The following is a 22062-nucleotide window of genomic DNA, read 5'->3' on the forward strand; positions in this document are numbered from 1 at the left end:
ATTAAACCGTCTAGACTATGTATAAAATACTACATATATCTCAACAGTACAATCTTATTATTTCATTTATCCTCTCTCTTATATTTATATATTTTTTATACAATATTAAATAAATGTATATATAAATGTGTTATAAATACTATTTATCTACATTGGACGGTATTTATTTTCTCTGGACGGAATTGCGATAAAGAAAGATACGTGTGCAAAAATCTCACTCGCTATTTAACTAGCCTCTATAGAGTGTACAAAATTCTAATCAGTTTCAAACGTACTTCAATGCACACATTCAAAAAAAAAAAATTTTATTAGAAAAGATTGCTAGTATATGCTGTCTTGTAAAATAATTAATTTCGAAATATGCAAGATTGTCTCTTATTCAGTTAAAAATATCAATTAAAAATGCGAGTTAATTTTAATTGGTATTGAAACGATATCTAATATTTAAATTATCTATATTGTAAGTGCACGTATATATTGGAAGTATAAAATTCGTGAATCTATTCAACTTTCTTCGAAAATATTGATAATAATTGTAATTTTAAGCGATCTTTCTTTTCTATTAGTGCCCTTCTATATAATTTATAATTCTCCTTTCATGAATCCATATACACTATTTACGGAACCGACACATATCGCGAGAAAACGTTCAATTCTTGTAAAAATTCTTCTTTTTTCGAATAACAGAAATCTTTTTTCAGTTTGTGGACTTCTACATTACCAGATTCCGTGCCAAGAGCCTAAACAGATATACGTTTTGAAATGTAAAATGTACAGAAATCTCTTCCAAGTATAGAAGTATAGATTTAATGTTCAAACTCACTAAGTATTGATTCATCATATCTTGATCTATTATGCAAGGGGACAGCTGTATGCAACTTATTTTTCCCTCCTTTTGCATAGAAAACGTATGTATTGGGCAGATATCACTCTTACTCAAGTCCCATACATGAATTCTGTTTAATTTATAATTTTTCTTTATCGCATTATCTTAATTGTTTATTTGCAATCTTCGTTTTTTTTATTTATGAAAAGAACTTACCGAGAATTATTGTCCAGGATGTATATAGTCAGCGGTTTCGTCTTCGACCATTGTAAAGTTTTAATTTTATCTGTATATTGTTTATTTCTTAGTTGTACAATCGGTCTTTCCGTATTCAAGTAATGAAGTCGAATCGTTCCGTCGTTACAACCGATCTAATCAACATAAAGATCGCAGATAAGAATCAAAGAAAATTTATAAGGATTAAATAAACTTTTAAAACTATAAACTGCAGAAGAAGTCTTACCCAGAAAAATGATTTATCGAAAGGACAGACATCGATGCAAGTTGAACTACCGCATTCATCTGTAATATTTGATTATAATAATTGATAATTTTATCATGATGTTATTTGATGCGATAACAAAATTGCAACTCACTTATTTCGGCTGGTTTGTACATTAATGGATTAGTTTTGTTACCGATACAAGTAGCATGCAAAACATCGATGCTGTTAGTCACGACATAAATATTATTTATACTCGCGCTGTCCACATGCATATCGATAAATGTATTCATTCTAAAAGAAAGTCGGATTCAATTAGAAATTTTGGGTATATATATCGCGACACAGATTTTCATATTTATTATATTTACATCTCCTTATCTCTTTCCATCAGAGACATTTTCTGATTCTTTACAAGTCTTATGTTACCCCAATGAGAGAGTCCCAAGTCGTCGATATTTATACCCATATTATGTACAATACTCCATATTATAAGATAACCATCCTCGTCTAAGCTACATATCTGTTAATTCGTTAAAGAACAAGCGAGGATTAGTAGAACTACATTTTCTAACAGGGAAATGTGTTAATACTATGATAAATGATGGAGTGGTAACCTGGATAGGGACGAACTTGTTGCTCCTTTCTTTAGCGAAAGTGGTCTCGATCTTAGATAGGACGCGTATCGCAACAACCTGTGACGTGTGTGCATCTAACTCTGTAATTGCTGTTGTCGTATAAGTAGGGGTTCTTATCATCCAATCCAACTCGTTAGCTTTATCCGTAATCTTCCGATGCCACATCTCATCATCCTTCAGATCCCAGAGACTGAGTGACCTATATTTTTATTTTTTAATTTTTAAAATATTTTATTTTTTAAATAAAAAAATAAAAGAAAAAATAGAGAAGCTTAAAAAAATTCGAGTCATACCCATCTTCGAGACCGGCGAACACCATGTCGCAGTTCGTTAAATGAAAACAACAAGCGGTAATTGGACAATGCGAATAGAATAATTTCTTTGGCATCGAAGGTTCGGAAATGTTCCAGACGCATCCGATGCAACAATCGGTGATGTAATCTTGTTTGCTCACAGTTTCTATCTCCTGTAAAAAAAAAAAGAAATTTGTTTTAAATTATTTTCAACCACATACACATAATGTAATAGTACAATATAAAATAGTTTCACTCACCTCTTCTACAGGAGCGTGTATAGTTAGCAGAATCTTGTTTGAGACGTTCGAATAGTGTATAATTTTAATCGGTCTGGTAGCTAAGAACGTCACTGAATGTACAGAGAGCTTCACGAAACCATCACTAAATGATGATAATCCGTCTACATCATTTTGGAAAACGGTACCACCGTGTTTCTTCTCTTCCAGTAAAGATAGGACGACTGTGCCCGCGCGATTAAGAAAATCGTTCAACTGTAATACGTCATACGATGGCCGTAATGGAAAACTTGTATCATCCGACTCGTCTAAATCGTTTCCGACACCATTTTGTTCCTGCAAATTTAATAAAAAATTTAAATTTAAATATTTATTATAAAATTTATTATAAATTTATTATATTATATTATATATTATGTAATAAATTTATAATATATAAAATTATAAAATTTAAATATTAATTTTTTTGTTAGATTTATATCGAATTCTCTAAATAGCAGAGAATGAGTTCTTTACCATTCTAAATAAGTTTATATCTCGTTTGTCACGTAATTCTTTTCTACAGGTTACAGGAAATTGCGTCCATTTATTCTTACTATGTATTTCGTCCGTTTGTATCTCGATGTCCATATTATCATCTCCAGTTTGAGTAAACACCTATAAAATATAATATGTAACAAACATCAATTACGATACAATGCGTTATATACGCGTTACATACTTGTTGAGTATTTAGTTTTCCATAACTTCTTATAAATTCATCATAAGGTATCGGGCTGCATTCTAAAAGTGACCATTCCATAAAATCCAGTTTTATCATTTCCAATAATTCCTCGCCTCTGCTCCGAGGCTTTCGTTTCTGCAAAAGAAAAAGCACACAAATTCGTCAAAATTTAAAGGGGTACACAATAAATTATACATACAATACATTCTTATATTTATATGAAAGTGTTTTACCTCTTCGCGTTGGTTTTCTTTCGATTTATGGGAATCGATAAGTGGTCTTTGCGATAATGGCGGGGATCTAGTAAAGTCCCCGGAGCGACTATCCTCGAAACCTTCATCGGCAGACGATAGCAAAGATTTATTTTCCACCGGTCTGTCATCGCTGCTCCAAAAATAAATGCGAATGCGTGTTACATTGATCGACACACATTTTTATTTTTCTCAAAACAGAACAGCTTAGCAAAAACATGCAATAAAATGTTACATAAAGTTGTAACGCTCACACAGACAATAAGAAGCAAATAAGCTTTATACATAAATATTCGTTTATTCGTCTTGATATTTGATTTTAGTTATCACAAACCTAAATGTCTTGCCAATTGGCTCTCTTAATTCAGGTAATGGTGGCGTGTTGGCTTGATTTACAAGCATAGATTCTACTCGCGCTGCTCGTTTCCTCGCTTCCGCGAGATCGTAGTGTCCTGAATCGAGCATACGTTCCTCTTCGACTTTTACATGTTCCGTGCTCTTCTGCAATATTTTATATAAAATTATATAATATAAAATTATATATTTTATATAATATATTTTATATAAAATTATATATTTTAACATATATATCGTATATATATAGTCACACAATATTAAATACCTTCTCTCGGGAACGCAATTCGATGGGTTCGAGAGGGGAACTGTTTCCACTGCTATCTGATTTTTCGCTAATTGAGGAAGTATTGCTGTCGGTGCATTCTTGAAAGTCCGATTCATAATCCTGAAAGAAGTAGCATGATTTTAGGATTTTGATTCAATTTTGCGTATCTTCAAATTCTTTGAATAAGTTAACATGCAATTCTACGAGACTATTAAAATTACAATTTTTTCTCCTTTCTTACCTCAAAATCATCCTCGTAATCATAGTCTGCCTGATCTGAATCTGCTTGGGTATCAGGATAATCAGATGCATCTGTTGTGATATTTTTTCTCTGCTCTATTTTCATCGCTTTCTCTGGTCTCTTTACAGCACTATGCAGCATTCTTATCTCACTAGGACTTAGTGTTCTGGATTTTCTACGCTCTTTGGATGGCAATTGTTGTTTAGCTTGATCAGATACAAAAGAATCTCGCAATTTTTTCTTATTTGTCAACGTTTGATGCACAGTCTTCTCGTTAGATTTAACATTTAACTTGCTCGTGATCGGCTTTGGCATATATACTGTACTAAGACCTTTTTTCTCTGAATATCCTGCTTGCTCTCTGGATTTCCTCTTCTTGACTGTACTATCGTCGCTCGATTTAATGGCATTTTCAGATCTCGTCTTGAAGTTTGTACCCTTTTTTGTTAACAAGTGACTAGATGAAGCATTATGTGGACTAGATTTCACTGTTGAGGATGAAGAACTTTGCTTGACAGTCTTAATCTGAGAAGATTCAACAGATGGCTTACTAGTATTTCTAGTTAATTGTGTTCTATTTGTTATAGAATTCTGTAATTTTGATCTGTCTCCATCTCCTCTATGTTCAACGATTTGAGATTTTCTTGGAAGATTAGACTCCAATTTCTTCGATGTTTCTGCATTGCCATCCTTGCCTGACAGACCTTTTGATTTTGACCGCGTGCGTGTCTTAACTTCATCTTTAACTTCAGCTTTCTTAGTAGCTCCCTAAAGAATAAAGTATTATCAATGTAAAAAAATATATAATAAAACTTAGATTAAAATATAGAGTAAATTTTGATAAAGTACAATGTTTTTTTTTATATATACATCTTATGTATAACAATAATTTAATAGACTATGATTTATTCAGGCATTTTAAAAGAGAAAAAATTTTCATTTTCCAAATATATATATGTATTTATTTTTGTATACTTTTATATTTGTAAAACGCGAAATATAAAAAGAGTTGTTGTAGAAATGACATTAATTTTTAGACATTAGTTTCTAGATACAATTTTTACATCATTAATGCTCAACATTAATGCTTGAATAAAACAATGAGTCATGCGTTTTATAGTTAATGAAGGATGTGCATAGCGAGATTAAAAATGGCAGTAAATACAAAAATCTATATTCTGCCTTATTTTAATGACCGTTCTACCGACATTCACGTAGCTTCGTAAGAAATGTCAATAATTTCGAGGTGATGCAAAGAGAAGCCTTGACCGTATGTCAAACGCGCGATCGCGATTAATTAAAAACGGAAAAGATACAATTTAATTTTTCTTATTTTTCTTTGTGACTGAGAATAGTGATATGCGTTTACGATTCGATAATACGCAGATCAAAAGTTTTTTCGACGTACTCACTTTATGGGACATTATGCAAATTGTTCAGAGTTGACAGTTGCGGACGATCGTAGGGCAACCATGATGTAAACTAATGGAAGTCGCATTGACTACTAGCGCCTCGAGAAAACATTTTCTCAACTAATATGCGATAAATAGTTCTTATCGACTAGACTCGAATGATAAATAATGTTTTTCTAGGTTAATATCTGTGATAAAATCTAATTACTGATATATTATGCTTTTTTTTTTTTTTTTTTCATTTTCTTCTTTCTTCGTTTTTCGTCATGTTTGTAAATATTGATAGATGTAGAAAATAAAACAGAAAAAAACACGCGATTTCAAGAGACAACCTAAATTTTCTTTTTATCTAGGTTCTTCATATAAAATAAACAATTATACTTTTGTCATTTTTTTTTATCATGACCAGAGATGGAAAATTTTATCATTCTAAAAATGTACGCAGCCATCGCGCTAAATTCAATCATGGATACAGGTTAACTATGCTAAAATTGTCCTATAAAAATATTAGATTGAAAAATATATTTGTTTGTCTCTTATATGACTTTTATATTAAATAATATAATTATATAAAATATTTTATATATTAAATATTAAAAATATATATAAAATATATTTATATTAAAATATATAAAATATTTATAATAATCTTGTAGTAATTCCTGGGATAGCAGATAGCCTTGCTGTAAAATTAAACAATAAATCAATAAATAATCTTAATAATATTGTATGTGTAATTTGTCATGTTCAAATAGATCAGCTGTCTCGGCACAAATCGGCAAGGAATACTTTCCTCAACAGGATATTGAGAGATCAACGGTATTCGATTTAGTGTATAGATATTTGCATAAATGTGCTGATAGAGATAAAAAATGGAAGCGGCGAAACTGTGCGTGTAACAAATTTTATAAAGAACACGCGAGAAAGAGAAGTATTCACGAACGAGCCGCTCCGACACCTCGGATAAATTTCAAGGAAGAGATCTTTGGCGAGCAGTTTAAGCCGAATAAGTTTGTACTTGGCAAAAGGATGTCTAGAAGTTCATCGAAAGAATATATCGCCGATTACACAAAAGCTGTCCGCGATGGTATATCATTATATTATAATTATATATATTTATTAAATATAAATTTTTATCTAATAGTAAATAAATAGGTAATTATTAGATAATATATCAATTCTACAATTTATCTATTATAATAATCAATCGCTTGATTTAAAAGAGAACGTAATTTCATAAAGTTAAATTAAAAAAATAAATAAATGTATGTGGAAAGAACTCTCTTTCTTTTTTGCTAGATTATTTCATTATTATAAAATTGATTTCTTTGCTTAGGACGAAGACGCGCAAAATTCTATGTGCAAGAAGCGCTTTTATATGGTTTACAATCTGGATTGTTAATTCCTATCGATCGACACAGGAACATATTGTGTGTTTCGCAAAAGTTGGGAGTTTTCCCACCGAAGAATGCAATAAGAGATCTGTATCGCGATCAGTGATACCGAGTATCTTGTACGAGATTAGCAAGCTTGATTGTAATAAATTTAACGAAAATTATCGAAATACCATAGTGTAATTTATAATTTTTGTAATATTTTCTTAAATTTTTAATTTAATTCATTAAATATAACACAACAGAAAAGATATATATTATTCTTATACCTATTTTATTCAAAATTTATAATATTTTGCGTTTTTTATACTATATATATAACAAATATCCAATATTTTATGTAAAATTTAAAGAAATAGTCACATTTATTTAAGAATTTGATATTAGAATCTCAAAGATTAGATGCATATTAATTTTGAGTTGTGGTTTTAAAAATGTATGAGAAATAACTTTTACACATACACACATCGAGAAAATATAAACATTTAGATCAATTTCTCAAGTTCTTAAAAATACATTTAAATAGTACTTAACTTTGATTTGCGATTATCGTGCTCTTCGTTGTTCGCACTCTTGACGACAGCGTCGGATCCATCTTTTCAGCTCTCGTTCGCGTGCTGTAGTCCTTCTGCGAGGACTTCGCGCCCTCAGTTCCCTGTATGCACTATCTTCTGTGTCTTCGTCCTCCTCTTCCACTCTTTCTTCATCTTCTTCTTCTTCCTCGGGACGATGTCCATTGCGTTGGTCCCTGACGACTACGCGAACACGATCGCGAGGTCGTCTCCTCGAATATTCATCTTGGGTAACCCGGGTCACTCCGTTAGTATCGCAAGTGCAATCCATATCTTCCTCCGTAGTAGTCTCTTCGTCATTTTTATCCGCGCGTTGCACTATTCGATCCTCCAATCGCGCTTCTTTCGCATTCCTTGCCGGAATCGGTCTCACAAAATCTCTAGAAGGTCCAGGAATCGGTTCATCACGTCGTTCTGTCTCGCGTATTCTGGTGATGTCACGTTGATCATCTCGAATATCCGAAGTATCATTGCAATCGCAAGAGGGTAATATAGCCTCGGTATCAAATTCTTCGGTATCTCGGTAATCCGCATTATTTCTCTCGTCAATTTCTATTTCGGTTGAATGAAACCTCGGTTCTGCTATCGAATTTTCATCCCGCGACGGTCCGTTTCTCCTAAGAATTCGCTTACAACGACACACATCGTCTCTGTGATTATCGAGGCCATTCCGTCTTCGTGATGTATCGTCTATCGCCGTTGTAAGACCTTTGCAATCCAAGGAACAGTCATTCGGCTTCGTCGGACTAACGACAGGACCAATCAAGTGGTACTCATTGCCCAACAATTCCATGACGAACCTGTTACAGAATATTAACTCATTTTTCAAACAAAAAAGATATTAATTACACAATGTTTTAAAGTATGGCAGAACAGATATTTATATTAACTTGTTAATAAATTTTTATTTCATTCCGCGATCTAAAATGAACAAATTCATATATGTATATATACATATTCATATATGTAATACATATACATATATATACATATTCATATATATACATACTCATATATACACATATTCATATATATACGTAGTCATATATACACGTATTCATATATATACGTATTCATGTACATATATATTCATATATATACATAATCATAAATGTACATACATATTCATATATATATATACATAATCATAAATGTACATACATATTCATATATATACATTATACATAATCATAAATTTACATACATATTCATGTATATACATATTCTGATTATAATTAACTATATATAATGACGATAAAAATCTATCTAGACAAGAGTTATATGTTTTTAAATATTTATTACAAATATTTTTAATTTATGTTATTATAGCATAACTCTTGTAACATTTTATAATAATAATATGAGATAAATTTTTATCGTAATTCTCTATGATCGTGTCTTTCGAGCCAGAGATTAGATTTTGCTGAAATAATTTTGCATCGCCCGATACGAGCTTATGCTGTACCTATGTAATTAGCGTCATAAACGAAATCGGTCGATAGATGCATAACTTGGAAACAAGATAGACCGCGCAATAGTAGGGTAATTGCCTTGAAACGCGATCGCGTCCTCAGCACGCGAGAGACGCATCCTCTCTCTGACCTTCGGCTCTCTGTCTTTGAGTCGCGGAGTTAATTTCTCGCCGAAAACTAACCCTTGAGAACAGACCTGTCTCAGCGCGGTCCGCACCTGGGCGTAAAGGTCGCCGTCGTGGCGATAATTCGCCCGGATGTAATCGACGATGTCATCGACGTTGGACGTGGACGGCTGATCCAGGTCGCGCTGCAACGAGCGCATCGCCTCTAACACGCGCAGTGAAAATCTCGTTGAATTCTCCACGCCGCACTTGCATTGCCGTGATGCCTGTGGAGGGAAAGAGATTTTTTCATTATTTTCAACATAAATCTCTTTTTTATTACAATTAAATATAATAATAAATTTTGACACAATTTTGAATCGACTGATATAACTAAAGAATGTCATAAAATAATTACTAAGTTCTTCCTAATTGCTTGGTATCATATCTAACAACGTATAAAAGATTAATAAAAATTTATCAATCCTTTAAATCGTGATTTTTATATAAATAAAATCTTGATTATTGTATAAATTAATATAATTATAGAAATTAATATAAATTAATATAATTATAGAAATTAATATAAATTAATATAATTATAGAAATAAAATGTATAAATTGTATAAGTATAATAATTGATAATTGTATAAATGTTATATAAATAAAAATTTGAGATACAAAAAATGATTATATGAATGAAAAGATTTTCAATAACTTATACTTCTTTAGGTGTATCATCTGGTTCCTTGCAACCTCTCGGACAACTTTCAGATTGCGTCGCATCGAAATCGTTTCCTTGATCCTCGTCAAGAATTTCATCGACTATGGCGTTGACTTTTTCTTCCATCCTTTCAGTAATCTTCGTCGATTTATTATTCTAAAAATTAATGGAAAATGTCACTTTTGCAGGTTGAGAGGTGCGTACATGAAAATTGTCATAAGTTGAAATGTTGAATCTTAATCTTAAATTACTTATTCTAAAATTTTTCGGAAGAGAATTTTAAGGACTATCTGTGAAAGTTTCAAGATAACGTAAAATATCATCATTTTTTCAGTATTTTGCGCCGCGAATATGTGAATCACGCATGACGGATGACGGGCTTAAAGGATGTCATGCCGATACAAATAACGGTTTTATGAATGTCCCATTAAATTAAATTAAATAATTTGAAAGATTTCGATAAAGACTTCGTCCCTCTCTCCGTGACTCGCGATCCTGCATGTATCGATCTACAATCGAAATAACACTACATCAGGAAGGTGCTGCGAGGTCAAGGGGCGTAAATATATAGGTGTAGAGAGAAAAAAGTAGGAGGAGCACGTGGATGGCGGGGACGAGTGCATATGTGAAATATTAATAGGGCGAGCAGTCAGTGAACGCGTGACTCTGCTGTACACGGAAGTGCTTTTATATTGTCGGTACCTCTCGAACGGCTTCCTCGACATGACTAGAGACACGGCTCCTCGCATATTGTGTATGAATTACGATAGAATTATTGGCCGCCCTATATGTTGCGAACAGCAATAGATGCAACAGACAATAGCGCGCCGACAATAGATACGATAATAATAAAATTACAAACACATCGCTTTTCCATAATAACGGCAATATCTACAAAACGCTCGCCGCGATTCCCTCCTCCAGTAAATTCATGAAAAAAATTTCTCTCTCGTCCCGTCAATCCACGTAGCGTACATTGTTGTACCATCATCGCCATATTCGTGGATCTTTCTCTGTGAAATATACATTGGAGAAGAGAAAGAATTAAGATCGCAGAAATCATTGCAATTAATTAAGATAAATTAATTAAGTTAGAAGGAAAAAAAGAATTCAGATTTCTGATTCATTGGAAAATTGGCTTGTGTCATTCCTGCATATTATTACACTCCGATTCTCCATTCTACCGATTCTTCATATTACTAAAAGTTAACAAATTATACAAACTATGTGCGGTTTCCAGGCTATAATGAGATTTACTAATGTGCTTCGTAAAAGTAGCACGATAAAATAAGATTACGCGGCTGGCGGTGGGCGGATAGACGGATCAAAGAAGAGGTAAGACTCGAATAAGCGGCAAATAAATGGCGCTCCAACAGGCACCACGCTCCACTTTTTCCACGTTCGGCCCGACACGGTGGTGCGGGCGATTTCGTTTTTATTGTTTCGCGCCGTTTCCGATAAGAACGAAGACGAAGAGGAGAAGCGGGGCCCGGCCAAGAATTACCTGGACGAGGTGCGCGCGATGAGGATAAAAACCGGTGCCGGCGCGGTAAGCCGCAATTTGCCGACTGCCTGGGAACTGAAGGGCTGTAGATGGTCTGGCGTGCTCCAACGGGGGCAAATAGTCTAAATGATTAAGCCTCTCCGTCCCTTCCTCTCCTCCTCTCCTCCGTCCACCTCTTTCTCTGGTGTGGCTATCGCTTGGAGTACCTCGTTCGCTGACGATTATTCTCTCTCGTTTCTTTATTAGTACTCTTTCGTATCCGCTGCTCGACTTATTACGAATGCTTTCATCTAGAAAAAAGTTGATTTCTTTTAGATGACGCGAGACTTTAAATTGTAAATCCTATAGCTTTTAGCTAGATTCTCTTACCAGCGAGCCGAGTTGTTCATCCTGTTTCCATGAGCCTACTTCTCTTTCTTCGATCGCAAGTAAGGTAGTGCTTGCCACGTCGAACGCAGGCATTAAAGTCTACTCGATCCTTAACTCTGTGTTTCCGACTCCGCCTAAAATTACAATTAATAAAATAATTTTCTTTTTTTTTTTTTTGCGAAAGGAGAACGAAAGAGAGACATCGAAATATATTTTCGACTAGTATCGCGATTTCTTTCCGCTCGAGGTACTTGTAGATCTCGATAATATATTACTTTTTGGCGAAATATTTATCGTTTTGAAAATTAAATGGTGAATTAGAAATCAATTAAATCGACTATACGAGTCGTAATTATTTGGCATAAGTCGAAAGACGTAAAACGTGCAAGGGGATGAATTTTTTTCCGTCGAAATGCCGCTAATTAGTTAAGCCCCGATAACGATTCTGCGGTTCTGAGAGGGCGCGGAGCGGCGCGAGATTATAAATACCTCGAGCCGCAAAAGTAAGAAAAGTTTAATCAGGACTTGGAGCAGAGGGAGAGAGAAGAGGGGGCAAAAAGAGAGGATGGGAAGGAAAGGGCGTCCTCGTGACGACTTGATGAGATAACTTTGCCCAAGTTGTGAAACAACGGGCGTCACGATACGTGACTTCGTGCGAGGGTGAAAGGAAAATTCGTACTTCCTGGTAGAGGGATAGAGGGCGAAGGGGGACAGGAGAACGGCGGAACGAGACTAAGGAGCAGACACGCGACCTTCTTTGAATACCGTCCTGCAGTCCTGCCCTGTTCCGAGGTGTACAACGACGAATCCGGTGCGTGAGAATCCGGCGGCCTCCCTTTCGTGCGAGGAAGAAACGCCCGCGGTTCCGCGTGCGAAAACGCTCGTTAACCCTTCAGGATTGATACGGGACGTTTTGGTGGATGATAGTTTCTTACGTCACATTTTCCTAAAATTTGGACAGTATTATTTCAAATGTTGACACATCGAGCATTAATGTAAGAGTGTTAAAATTGATGCAGTACATTTTTTTATATGGTTTTTAAAATATTCACGATATAATAATTTATTATATATGTATAAGCCAATTGTTATATCGCGTTATATGTATATAGCTAATATTCTATATAGTGTTAAATTAAAAATGCAAATTGTTTTATATATTATTACTTGATATAATATATTCCTGTTTAGAAACTAATAAGTGTTAAGTGTGCTCTGAATAATTACTTGTATTATCATCTCTCACTATATTATACGAATTATAATTGTGATTAATCGATATATAAATATCAAATGATATGAAATGAAATAATGGTAGTCCTTCAGCGGAAGGAAATATTAACATCTCGAGTACACTTGAGCAAATGGTCTTCGCGAAATGAAAAATCACCACACGTGAATCCTTTATGCATATACCTGTGCACACAAGTCTCCGGGACGTCGATTAGACCGATTACCGTCAGGACGCGTCACGGGGTCGTCGGGGGTGGGTTCGCCAGCTCGCTCATCACGTGACGTGATGTCACGTTACCTGGTGGTCGTCGACAGGTGTTCGGGTTCGCACGACCAGGTCCGATCCCGGGCAAGAACTGTGCGCGAAAGCGCGGCCCATGTTATCAGCGCAAATCCAGCCACATAATGATAACGAGCAGATCCAAACAGGCGGGTGACAAGGAGCACGCTCGTATAATGTGTACTTTCCGATCGATATTTTCGCAAGGGTTGAATTTTATAAAAAGAAGAGCCCATATATATTCTCAAATCTTTCTAGAGAGACTTTCTCGTATCAGGTATCTGAAAAAAGTAATGAAAAAATTAGAACTTTCTACAAAAAAAAGTTTGGATTTAAGAAAGATTTAGATTATCTAAAAATTAGATAAAATATAGATACAAATTGTTTATTACAGACGAAGAGAGAAAAAAGAATAATCATTTAATCTTTCGCACATGTTGAACTCACGAAGAAGGGACATATTGCATTATATCAAAAGGCGCCTCTAATTGCGACGTGGGATCACAACCACGTGGTCCCCTTCGCTCAAAACTCACCGCTCCCTTCTCTATCTTTCTCTCTCTTTCTTTGTAACAAATTAGATAGTGTATGGTATTAAATGACGTTATTTAACCCGCCCATGTGTGACCCCTATCCAGGGTAGTTGAATCTATGACATTATTGCGCGAACGGAATACAGGTGTCCTGGTCGCTCGTGATTCTCAATCCTTTTCGTTATCCTTAACATTACATTCCCATTTGAAAAAAGTCAACAATGGATAAAAAAATACGATTCAAAAATCTAGAAGAAAAAAATTATTCAAACTACGATGCCTTTATATAATGTTTTTTAAACACATATCCGGATAAGGCAAGAGAGAGTTATAAGAGATATAACATACATATGAAAGCGATTGTGAAGGTCAAAGGACGCAAAACACCTGGAAACACGATCGCAAACGCAAAGGTAATCGATCTCTTGACCGTTAATCGCGGGCTAGAGGATAATTACAGGACGGATGAGTTGCAACATTAATGAGAACAAAGGGCGAAGGGGGAAGGAGAGCGATCTAATACAGCACACCGGCTAATTTGCTTCATAATAATTACGGACGGCGCATTAAACATTCGTACGTAGGTGGGTAACGTGAGTGTCAGGTGCTGACTGTCCCAGAGGCACATTAGAAGGCACCTACGTACTATACGTATCTATACGTAAACATGCCTATGTAGTGGTCTATGCGAGACTGCGAAGGGTGTATATATGTACATATAAACGCGCGTTTCTCCTCGCATGTGCAAGACTCGCACCTGCATCGCCGCCCGAAGTCTCCCAGAAGGACGGAGGAAGATCGTAATTTCTGAAAATAGAACGGTCGAAGAATCGCGTTAACTCGCTCGCTCGCTCGCAAAACTTTCTAAATTTCTATACCGATTCGATCAAACTTATGCCGCTGCTGGTTCGACCTCGCGGCTTTTCCTCTTTCTTCTCGATAGCGCGATCTCGACATTTTTCTTCACAGCAGGAAGAGAGAGAGAGAGAGAGAGAGAGAGAGAGAGAGCTCGAAAAGAGAATTCACCTATAAATAATACAACAAAAGTTTTCTTTAGTTGCAGTATTGCTTTTTTCTCGTTAATTGATATTAATAGTTCTTAGATCTGCGAGCTTATTGTACTACGTTATTATATATAGATTTGTGTTCTTTTTTTAGTCTTAAGAAACGTATTCTAGAAATATAAAATAAAAACGTTTTTCTCCCTTTTCATAGGAAATGCGATAAAATATACATACGTACGATGAGAAATAATAAGTGGCAAGTGACTTTAAAAATTACACATGTCATAAGAATTACAGATCGAGGCCGTAGATGTGTACGTGCGATAAGTGTCGGCGATCAGTCATCGCGAGGCCACGACGTGTACCATCGAGCGATGAACCACATGAATCGCAGATAATACTGGCGTAATGATTGGAGGAAGATCAGAATCTCTCCGGTTACCTGAAATTGCGGGACTGGTCGTTATTCTTTCGCGCCAATGAATATTTTATATTGCGCTATAGCGCTCCAGTACCTTTATTACAGACTATTTTTATATAATCTGTATAAAGTGTTCACTTTTTAAATGATTTTATATTTCAAGCGGATTCTACAACGACTTGACTCATTCTGACAAAAGAAAAGTTATTGTATGATAATTTATAATACTATTAATTTAACTTATATAACTAATATTTAGAATAATAAATACTATTTATATATAAAATTTGTTTCTCAAGTATTAACTGAGTCTGAATCTTATGAATCACGGATTTGATTGTTTTTGAATGCTTCAACATCTCTTGAACTATATGAAATTATTAAGAGACAAAGAATTAGATATTTAAAAACAATATACGTGTTATTTACATTGATATCGAGAGGCAACGAGAATTATAAAGCTCTTGTCGTCGGCTATCTATTCGATGGGTCTTTTCGCACATTGTCAGGAATATTCACGCGACCTATTACATATATGTGCTGCGGTTTGTAGATTGACCTCGCGATACTTACTATCACTTTAGGATTGTAGAGATGACACATCGCGATTGGTCAGGCGTGCCCGTGTTCTCCCTTGACCATCGAGAGCTACGTCTGGCTGGTTGCCGCTAATGACTCGCCAGCGAATCAACCGACGACGCAGCTAGTGCGCATGTACCTGGAGGCGGGATATTCGTCGTCCCCCACGAATCGAATGGTCTTCACGAGTACGTTTTCGCGATGCTGCAACATGTGATACGCGATGCGGCGCGTCAAAACAGTCGGGCCGAATTGTCAGCTGCACCACCGAATCCGTAGTCCGTAGTACTCTTCTAAAGCACGAAGTTTCCTTGAAGAAGTTCGCCTGAACGTTCCGCGAGAGAGAATTCGTATAGTGTATCGATGAATATCAAATTTTAAACTTTTGGTGAATTTTCGTATAAATATTCTTTGATGCGACATAAGTGATCTGTGAACATCGAGAATATAAATTTAAAAAATGTAGAATTTAAAATTCTATCGATAAAATGATTAAATAATTTTTCATCATGTATGTGAAATGCGTAAATAACGAAATAATACAATTGCTAACAATAAGTGATACAGTTTGTCCCCGAAGAAACTTTGCATCAATAAGAAGTTATCAAAGATATATAAATCGTCAAATCTAAAATCTGATATTATTGAATATTTTACATATATATGTAAAAGGTATATAAATAATAAAATAAATAATAAAATAAAATCAGAAGAAGAAGAGAGTTGATGAGAATAGGTCTTTTTGCCATGATCGAGGACATAATCATTGAGAAATCTTATGATTTAATGAAAGATGCGTTTTTGGCAACTATGACACGATATACTTGAAACGATTCTCAAGATTTGAAATTTTATTTACAATTTAAGTAGATGGAATATTATATGATCTAATGTTATATGTTATAATGTTTGTGTCATTTGGGGCAAATAAGAATTCATTGTTCAATCGGAAAGATGTGTGAAGCCTACCTTGATTCTGAATATTGAAGAGAATATTTCTCGAGCAATGAGTTCACACTCTCATGCGAGGACGATGTGCACCGGAAACGCAGTCTCTGGCGCATTCTCCGCGTTGCATCTCTTACGAAGTTACAGTCTCTTCGCCCCAAATTCAGGTGAGTAAAGCGTGCGTTAAAGTTCCTTGGTTGAAAAACATATCATTAGCGGTCCGAAATCACCAGGTCTTCTTTTCATCCCATCAATTTTTCGATAGTTCTGGAGTAATCTAAAATTAAGTAATTAAATAAATATTTTTAAGTTTTAATTATTACGTTATACCAAATTGAAAAATATCTGCAGTCTATAAATTATATATACATAAGTACATAATGTATCATATTTTTTATTTGAGTTGCTCTTATCGATAGTTTCGAAATACTCTATTAAAATTCATTTTTTCAGTCGCACATATAAGCATTTTCTATTATTAACGTATTGTATAAAAAAAAATGTTATAGTTTTATATGCTACATATATTAATAAATTAAATATTTTGTATTTTATTTTTCTATTTATACTGTAATGTTTTATTTTGATTTTATTATTTTATACTATATTTTATACTATGATTTTATACTATATTTGATATTACTATTTATTTTATTTTATAGAAATTGAAAAATATTTGAAATATAATTATTACAACTATATGTATATATATGATATTATATGAATTACAAAGAGTCATAAAGAATGATAATTAAATTATAAATTTTATATATAATTTTTTTATATATATAGAATAATTATAAATTTCAACAGAGAAATAGAAAAATTAAGTCGTATATTCTGTAAAAAAATTTTCGCTCTATAAGCTCTATAGCTCTGTAGCTTTTTAGCTCTTTCTTTTTTGCTCTACAGTGCTACATAGCTTATAAATATACAGGGTTATAGAACAATTTTGTAGAATAGACCTATAAGTTGAAAAAAAATAAACCTTCACCGTGACAATGCTCTCGCATTGCCGTGACCAGGATTCGAACCTGGGTTACTACGGCCACAACGTAGGGTCCTAACCACTAGACGATCACGGCTACTGAAGGAGTTAAGAGAGGAATGGAAATTGTTGCAGATCAATCCAGATGTTAGTCAACTTGCTCGCTTATGCATAACAAAAGGAAACAAGCGACAAATAAAGAATACTTAACACGTGTATTCTTACTAGGTTTATTTTTTTTCAACTTAATTTTTCTATTTCTCTGTTGAAATTTATAATTATTCTACACAATCGGAATTTTAAGTAATAAATATATAAAGACTAAGACAAAAAAATTAAAATTTATAATTTAATTAACACTACTTATGACTTTTTGTAATTCATATAATTTCATATATATAGTTGTAATAATTATTTTTATTAAAAAAAATAATGTTAAAATTCTCTTATCATGAGTCATATAGTTCATATTATACAGACTATAAATAAATAATGCTATCTTATACTTACATTTAAAATATGTATGTTGAAATATACGAGTTGCATTCGTCTTTAGTCATCTATTTGATTTTTGCGAGGTCGTTTCTCTCGGTACAAGCGGTTGTCTCATTTATCATTGCATCGTCCTTACATCGCTCTCGTTCCCTAAAAATGTAACTGCCGCTTGAGCAATTAACGTCTAAGGAAATTTTACGACTTAATTATAACAGTCGCGGCAATTTGTACGGACGTTAACGTTTGCACAGTTTCGCACGAACCTCGACAAGTCGTATTATCACGACATTCGGATTCCCATTAGTTTCATAGTCCGGTAGCATATACAATCGTGTTATGATGTATATAGCCAGCTGGAGTAAAAGTTTCACCTCTCGTTGGCGAAATTTCTAAGTGTCAAATAAATTTTCCATCGATCAAGTGAGTAAGCTATATTTCGCATAAAGCTAATTAATCCTGGAAGAAAGAGAGAAATGAATGAATGGTTAATACATATATGTAATTTAACTTTGATGAAGTATCATATTAATTAGTTATTTAAAAAATTAATAGATGAAAAATATATATTTATATTATGTATATATGTATAATATGCAAAAATTATCTAATTAATTTTCTATAGCAAAAATATCTTTATAGAAAATATATTCTTATAATATCTTTATTTTTTTCTATAAATATTAATATTTATATCTTTTATTCATTTGTTTATCATGACATAAAAAAATTAAATGTACCCCTGGTGGGACTCGAACCCACAATCCCCGGTTTAGGAGACCGATGCCTTATCCATTAGGCCACAGGGGCGGTCGATAGCATGTTACCTAAACTTTCTAGTCCTTCTTCCCAGTGAGTCGATTCTCTTTTTCGCGTTAAACAATACAAAATAAACGAATACAATCAATTAAATGCACAATACCTGAATAAAATTAACAAAATTCTCATCTTCATCAACAGATCTATGTAGGTACGAAGCGTATCCGTCTCGGGATTATTTCGTCGAGCCGGATATTTTGTCGAATTCCATGGCAGCGGACTCTTCATCCTCGCCGTTAACATCCTCTTCTTTGTCGACAACATTACTTCCGGGAACTCTGCTTCAACCGCCTTTTTTAACGGCGATGCCACCCTTGATGCAATCTTTGAGTGTACCTCAACCATTCTCGACTTCCTCTTCGGGTAAGCTAATTTTTCCTCAACACGTTTGGTCCTCCTGTTAAATAATTTTTTGATATTTAATTATTTGCATGAAGAGACGTTTACAATTTACTTATTGATTAAGCATATCCCCTTAATCGCCTCGGTAGCGCAGTAGGCAGCGCGTAAGTCTCATAATCTTAAGGTCGTGAGTTCGATCCTCACCCGGGGCAAATTTTTTTTCTTTTATATCTCGTTAAAAATCACGCGACGATACTAAAAACACGTGTGTCTTATCACCAATAACAAAACAGGTACCATGAACCGTCACTTCATTACTACAAACGGCATAAACACGCTTCACAGAAGACCTAGAAGCGAAAAGAAACCTATCCCGGACGAGCAAAAGGACGAAAAATATTTTGAGAGACGTAAACGGAATAATCAAGCTGCGAAGAAGTCGCGAGATGCCCGCAAGTTCAGAGAGGATCATGTAAGAATGAAATGATTTTCTTTCAAATTTTGATATGATAGAGAACAATATGTTTAAGATTAACAATAGTTGACGCAACATAATAATTCAATATTTTCAATCAATGCAATTTTTGTATACAAGTATAAAGTTCCATTCTGTATTAATATAATAATAAGATAGTAATTAAATATTAAAATTTATTAAACTAGAATAACATAAGTGCACACCATTCTTCGATTTTATATTAAAAAGAATAATACTTAAAAAAAAATAATATAAAGTTTGTTTAAACTCGATTAATATTTTTTAACAGAAATCAGCTGATAACTCTCAAAAATAATAATCCAGTTCGGATTAGTTCGAATAAGTATTATAACGTATTATTTAAAACATATTATTTTAATTTTTATAACATATTATTTAAAAATTTAATTAACAAATGCTTTAATCAGCTGATTTCTATCAAAAAATATTAATAAATTCGTTAATTTGCTAATTAAATTTTTAAATAATGTGATCAAAAATGAAAATAGTAATATGTTATAAATAATATGTTATAATATCTTATCCGCAATTACTATTTTTTGGTAGAAATCAGCTGATAACTATCAAAAATATTAATCGAGTTTAAAGTATTTTATAATATATTATTTAAAATATAATTTATTAAATTTATTGCGTATTATTGTATTGTGTGTATATATAGGGAGCTTTCCAACAAGGGCACAGTGTGACACAGTATATCATTCTATCTTCTTTCAATACCAGTGAACAACAAAGAATGATATTCTGTCACACTGTGTCCTTGTTGAAAAGCTCCCATATATATATTTATAGACACACTCACATATACATACACATACAAAGACTGGAACCTTAACTTGTGTACAAAACATATGTGTGCTATATAAAAAATGTATTATATACCTATGTATCTCTTTTATATACACAGATTGCTCTAAGGGCAACGATGCTGGAGCACGAGAATGCGATTCTCAAGGCGCAGATAGTAACTCTTCGGGAAGAAGCACAATCGTTGCGACATATGTTGATCAAGCAACACGCCCCGGCGATACAATCCATCGAACGATCGCTTTCCTCGATGACACCCGTAACGCTCTCTCCTTCACACACCACCGCGAGTTTAGACTGTTAATGCCGCAAGTTTTTTTTCGAACAGGCATTTGCGTGTAGAGATGTTCATATTCTTCGGAGCGAAGATTAAGATCCAATTTCGTTAGCTATAAACACGCGAAAATGATCCTTACGTTAATTCGTGACGATAGAAGATTTACTGAAATTACAACGTTCGATTATTTGGAAAATATGTCAAGATATTAAATGTTTTCTACGTTATGCAAAGAATAAATAAGAACCAATTAGCGATGTTAAAGAACATCTTATTAAGGGCTACTTGGCGATTAATGTCCGATTAACTTAATCGGCAATTAATTTCGTATCAGCTAAAACTGCGTAGAATTTCTATATAATTAGTCGTTACTAATCTCTCTTCTTTCCATATGTATTATCAAGTAACAAAAACATTAATCATTTTATAATATTAACAAATATTAATGAAATGCAAGTATTAATAACCTACAGGTTAAACGCCGATTAAATTAATCGTAAAGTTGCTCAAAGTGGCTTTGAAGATACCTTGATATGGAGATTATTTCTTGTTAGAATTACTATTATTAATAAATGTAATTATTGTTGCTTGAATGCTAATAAAAAAGAAATAATTCAAGATATACCTATTTGTTTATAATTACAAAGAAGAAAGAAAACTCAACGTATGTACGTGTACGTACTTTCGTACAAAATTATCCCAAAAGTACATTTTCTACTTGAGAGACATCTACGGTGCAATGAAATATTAAAAAGCAAAACAATCAGTAAGAATACTATTATACCGACAATCGATAATGTGTAAAAAATTTGATTTTTATAATTTTCATAAATCTCGATTTGAGATTTTATTTAATTGCTTGAGGAAAACTTATGCTCTGTGTATTTGAAAGCCTTACTAAAAAGTTTTAAAATTTAAGAGAATTACTTAAATTTTGTTCTTGTATTTCTTTTCGCTTCAAGCTTGAAATAAAAATAAATATATATGCATGTTTTGAAAACAGAAAGATAAGA

The 22062-nt window shown here is 33.6% G+C and overlaps 3 protein-coding genes, 1 long non-coding RNA gene and 3 other non-coding genes across 7 annotated transcripts; 2 read left to right on the forward strand and 5 right to left on the reverse strand.

Annotated features, from left to right (window-relative positions):
• Positions 1 to 100: 100 nt before the first annotated feature.
• Positions 101 to 5791, reverse strand: LOC145935637 (cytoplasmic dynein 2 intermediate chain 1). The gene is made up of 16 exons (XM_083037123.1): positions 5689 to 5791; positions 4277 to 5044; positions 4036 to 4155; positions 3748 to 3914; positions 3396 to 3546; positions 3160 to 3297; positions 2955 to 3095; positions 2460 to 2774; positions 2200 to 2372; positions 1886 to 2105; positions 1640 to 1791; positions 1423 to 1562; positions 1290 to 1348; positions 1043 to 1197; positions 824 to 956; positions 101 to 740 (listed from the first exon to the last, which is right to left on the reverse strand). Exons 1-16 carry the CDS (start codon positions 5698 to 5700, stop codon positions 618 to 620), a joined length of 2967 nt encoding a protein of 988 aa, XP_082893249.1. The 5' UTR covers positions 5701 to 5791; the 3' UTR covers positions 101 to 617.
• Positions 5792 to 7512: 1721 nt separating this feature from the next.
• Positions 7513 to 13439, reverse strand: LOC145942722 (uncharacterized). Its single transcript, XM_083049737.1, has 7 exons — positions 13359 to 13439; positions 12763 to 12773; positions 11867 to 11961; positions 11459 to 11748; positions 9955 to 10110; positions 9309 to 9517; positions 7513 to 8454 (listed from the first exon to the last, which is right to left on the reverse strand). Exons 1-7 carry the CDS (start codon positions 13437 to 13439, stop codon positions 7629 to 7631), a joined length of 1668 nt encoding a protein of 555 aa, XP_082905863.1. The 3' UTR covers positions 7513 to 7628.
• Positions 13440 to 15142: 1703 nt separating this feature from the next.
• Positions 15143 to 21038, reverse strand: LOC145935726 (uncharacterized). The gene is made up of 7 exons (XR_014425261.1): positions 20848 to 21038; positions 19228 to 19521; positions 18572 to 18764; positions 18324 to 18458; positions 16847 to 17102; positions 15872 to 16202; positions 15143 to 15319 (listed from the first exon to the last, which is right to left on the reverse strand). It is a non-coding gene; the product is annotated as an uncharacterized LOC145935726 (long non-coding RNA).
• On the forward strand, positions 16812 to 21076 carry LOC145935717 (uncharacterized). Its single transcript, XM_083037275.1, has 4 exons — positions 16812 to 16992; positions 19266 to 19487; positions 19760 to 19938; positions 20873 to 21076. The coding sequence occupies exons 1-4, from the start codon at positions 16884 to 16886 to the stop codon at positions 21074 to 21076; spliced, it is 714 nt and encodes a 237-aa protein (XP_082893401.1). The 5' UTR covers positions 16812 to 16883.
• Trnah-gug (transfer RNA histidin (anticodon GUG)) lies at positions 17839 to 17910 on the reverse strand. Its single transcript has one exon. It is a non-coding gene; the product is annotated as a tRNA-His (tRNA).
• On the reverse strand, positions 19043 to 19115 carry Trnar-ccu (transfer RNA arginine (anticodon CCU)). The gene has a single exon. It is a non-coding gene; the product is annotated as a tRNA-Arg (tRNA).
• On the forward strand, positions 19606 to 19678 carry Trnam-cau (transfer RNA methionine (anticodon CAU)). Its single transcript has one exon. It is a non-coding gene; the product is annotated as a tRNA-Met (tRNA).
• Positions 21077 to 22062: the final 986 nt, after the last annotated feature.

The sequence above is a fragment of the Prenolepis imparis genome, unplaced genomic scaffold, assembly GCF_030444845.1.
Source record: "Prenolepis imparis isolate NDT839.2.m4 unplaced genomic scaffold, iyPreImpa1.0 SCAF_1, whole genome shotgun sequence".
Classification (NCBI taxonomy): Eukaryota; Metazoa; Arthropoda; class Insecta; order Hymenoptera; family Formicidae; genus Prenolepis; species Prenolepis imparis.

Bases quoted from the DNA above. Each gene is read 5' to 3' on its own strand.
- LOC145935717 (XM_083037275.1), top strand. From the start codon at position 16,884: ATGAGTTCACACTCTCATGCGAGGACGATGTGCACCGGAAACGCAGTC. The intron at 16,993-19,265 runs GTGAGTAAAGCG...CTTCATCAACAG, and splicing joins TCTCTTCGCCCCAAATTCAG to ATCTATGTAGGTACGAAGCG. The intron at 19,939-20,872 runs GTAAGAATGAAA...TTATATACACAG, and splicing joins GCAAGTTCAGAGAGGATCAT to ATTGCTCTAAGGGCAACGAT.
- LOC145942722 (XM_083049737.1), bottom strand. From the start codon at position 13,439: ATGGGCCGCGCTTTCGCGCACAGTTCTTGCCCGGGATCGGACCTGGTC. The intron at 11,749-11,866 runs GTAGGCTCATGG...ACTTTTTTCTAG, and splicing joins TTGCGATCGAAGAAAGAGAA to ATGAAAGCATTCGTAATAAG. The intron at 10,111-11,458 runs GTAATTCTTGGC...ATTAATTTTTAG, and splicing joins ATCGCGCGCACCTCGTCCAG to AATAATAAATCGACGAAGAT.
- LOC145935637 (XM_083037123.1), bottom strand. The intron at 2,775-2,954 runs GTAAAGAACTCA...TTAAATTTGCAG, and splicing joins ATATAAACTTATTTAGAATG to GAACAAAATGGTGTCGGAAA. The intron at 1,563-1,639 runs GTAAATATAATA...ACTTTCTTTTAG, and splicing joins ATGGAAAGAGATAAGGAGAT to AATGAATACATTTATCGATA.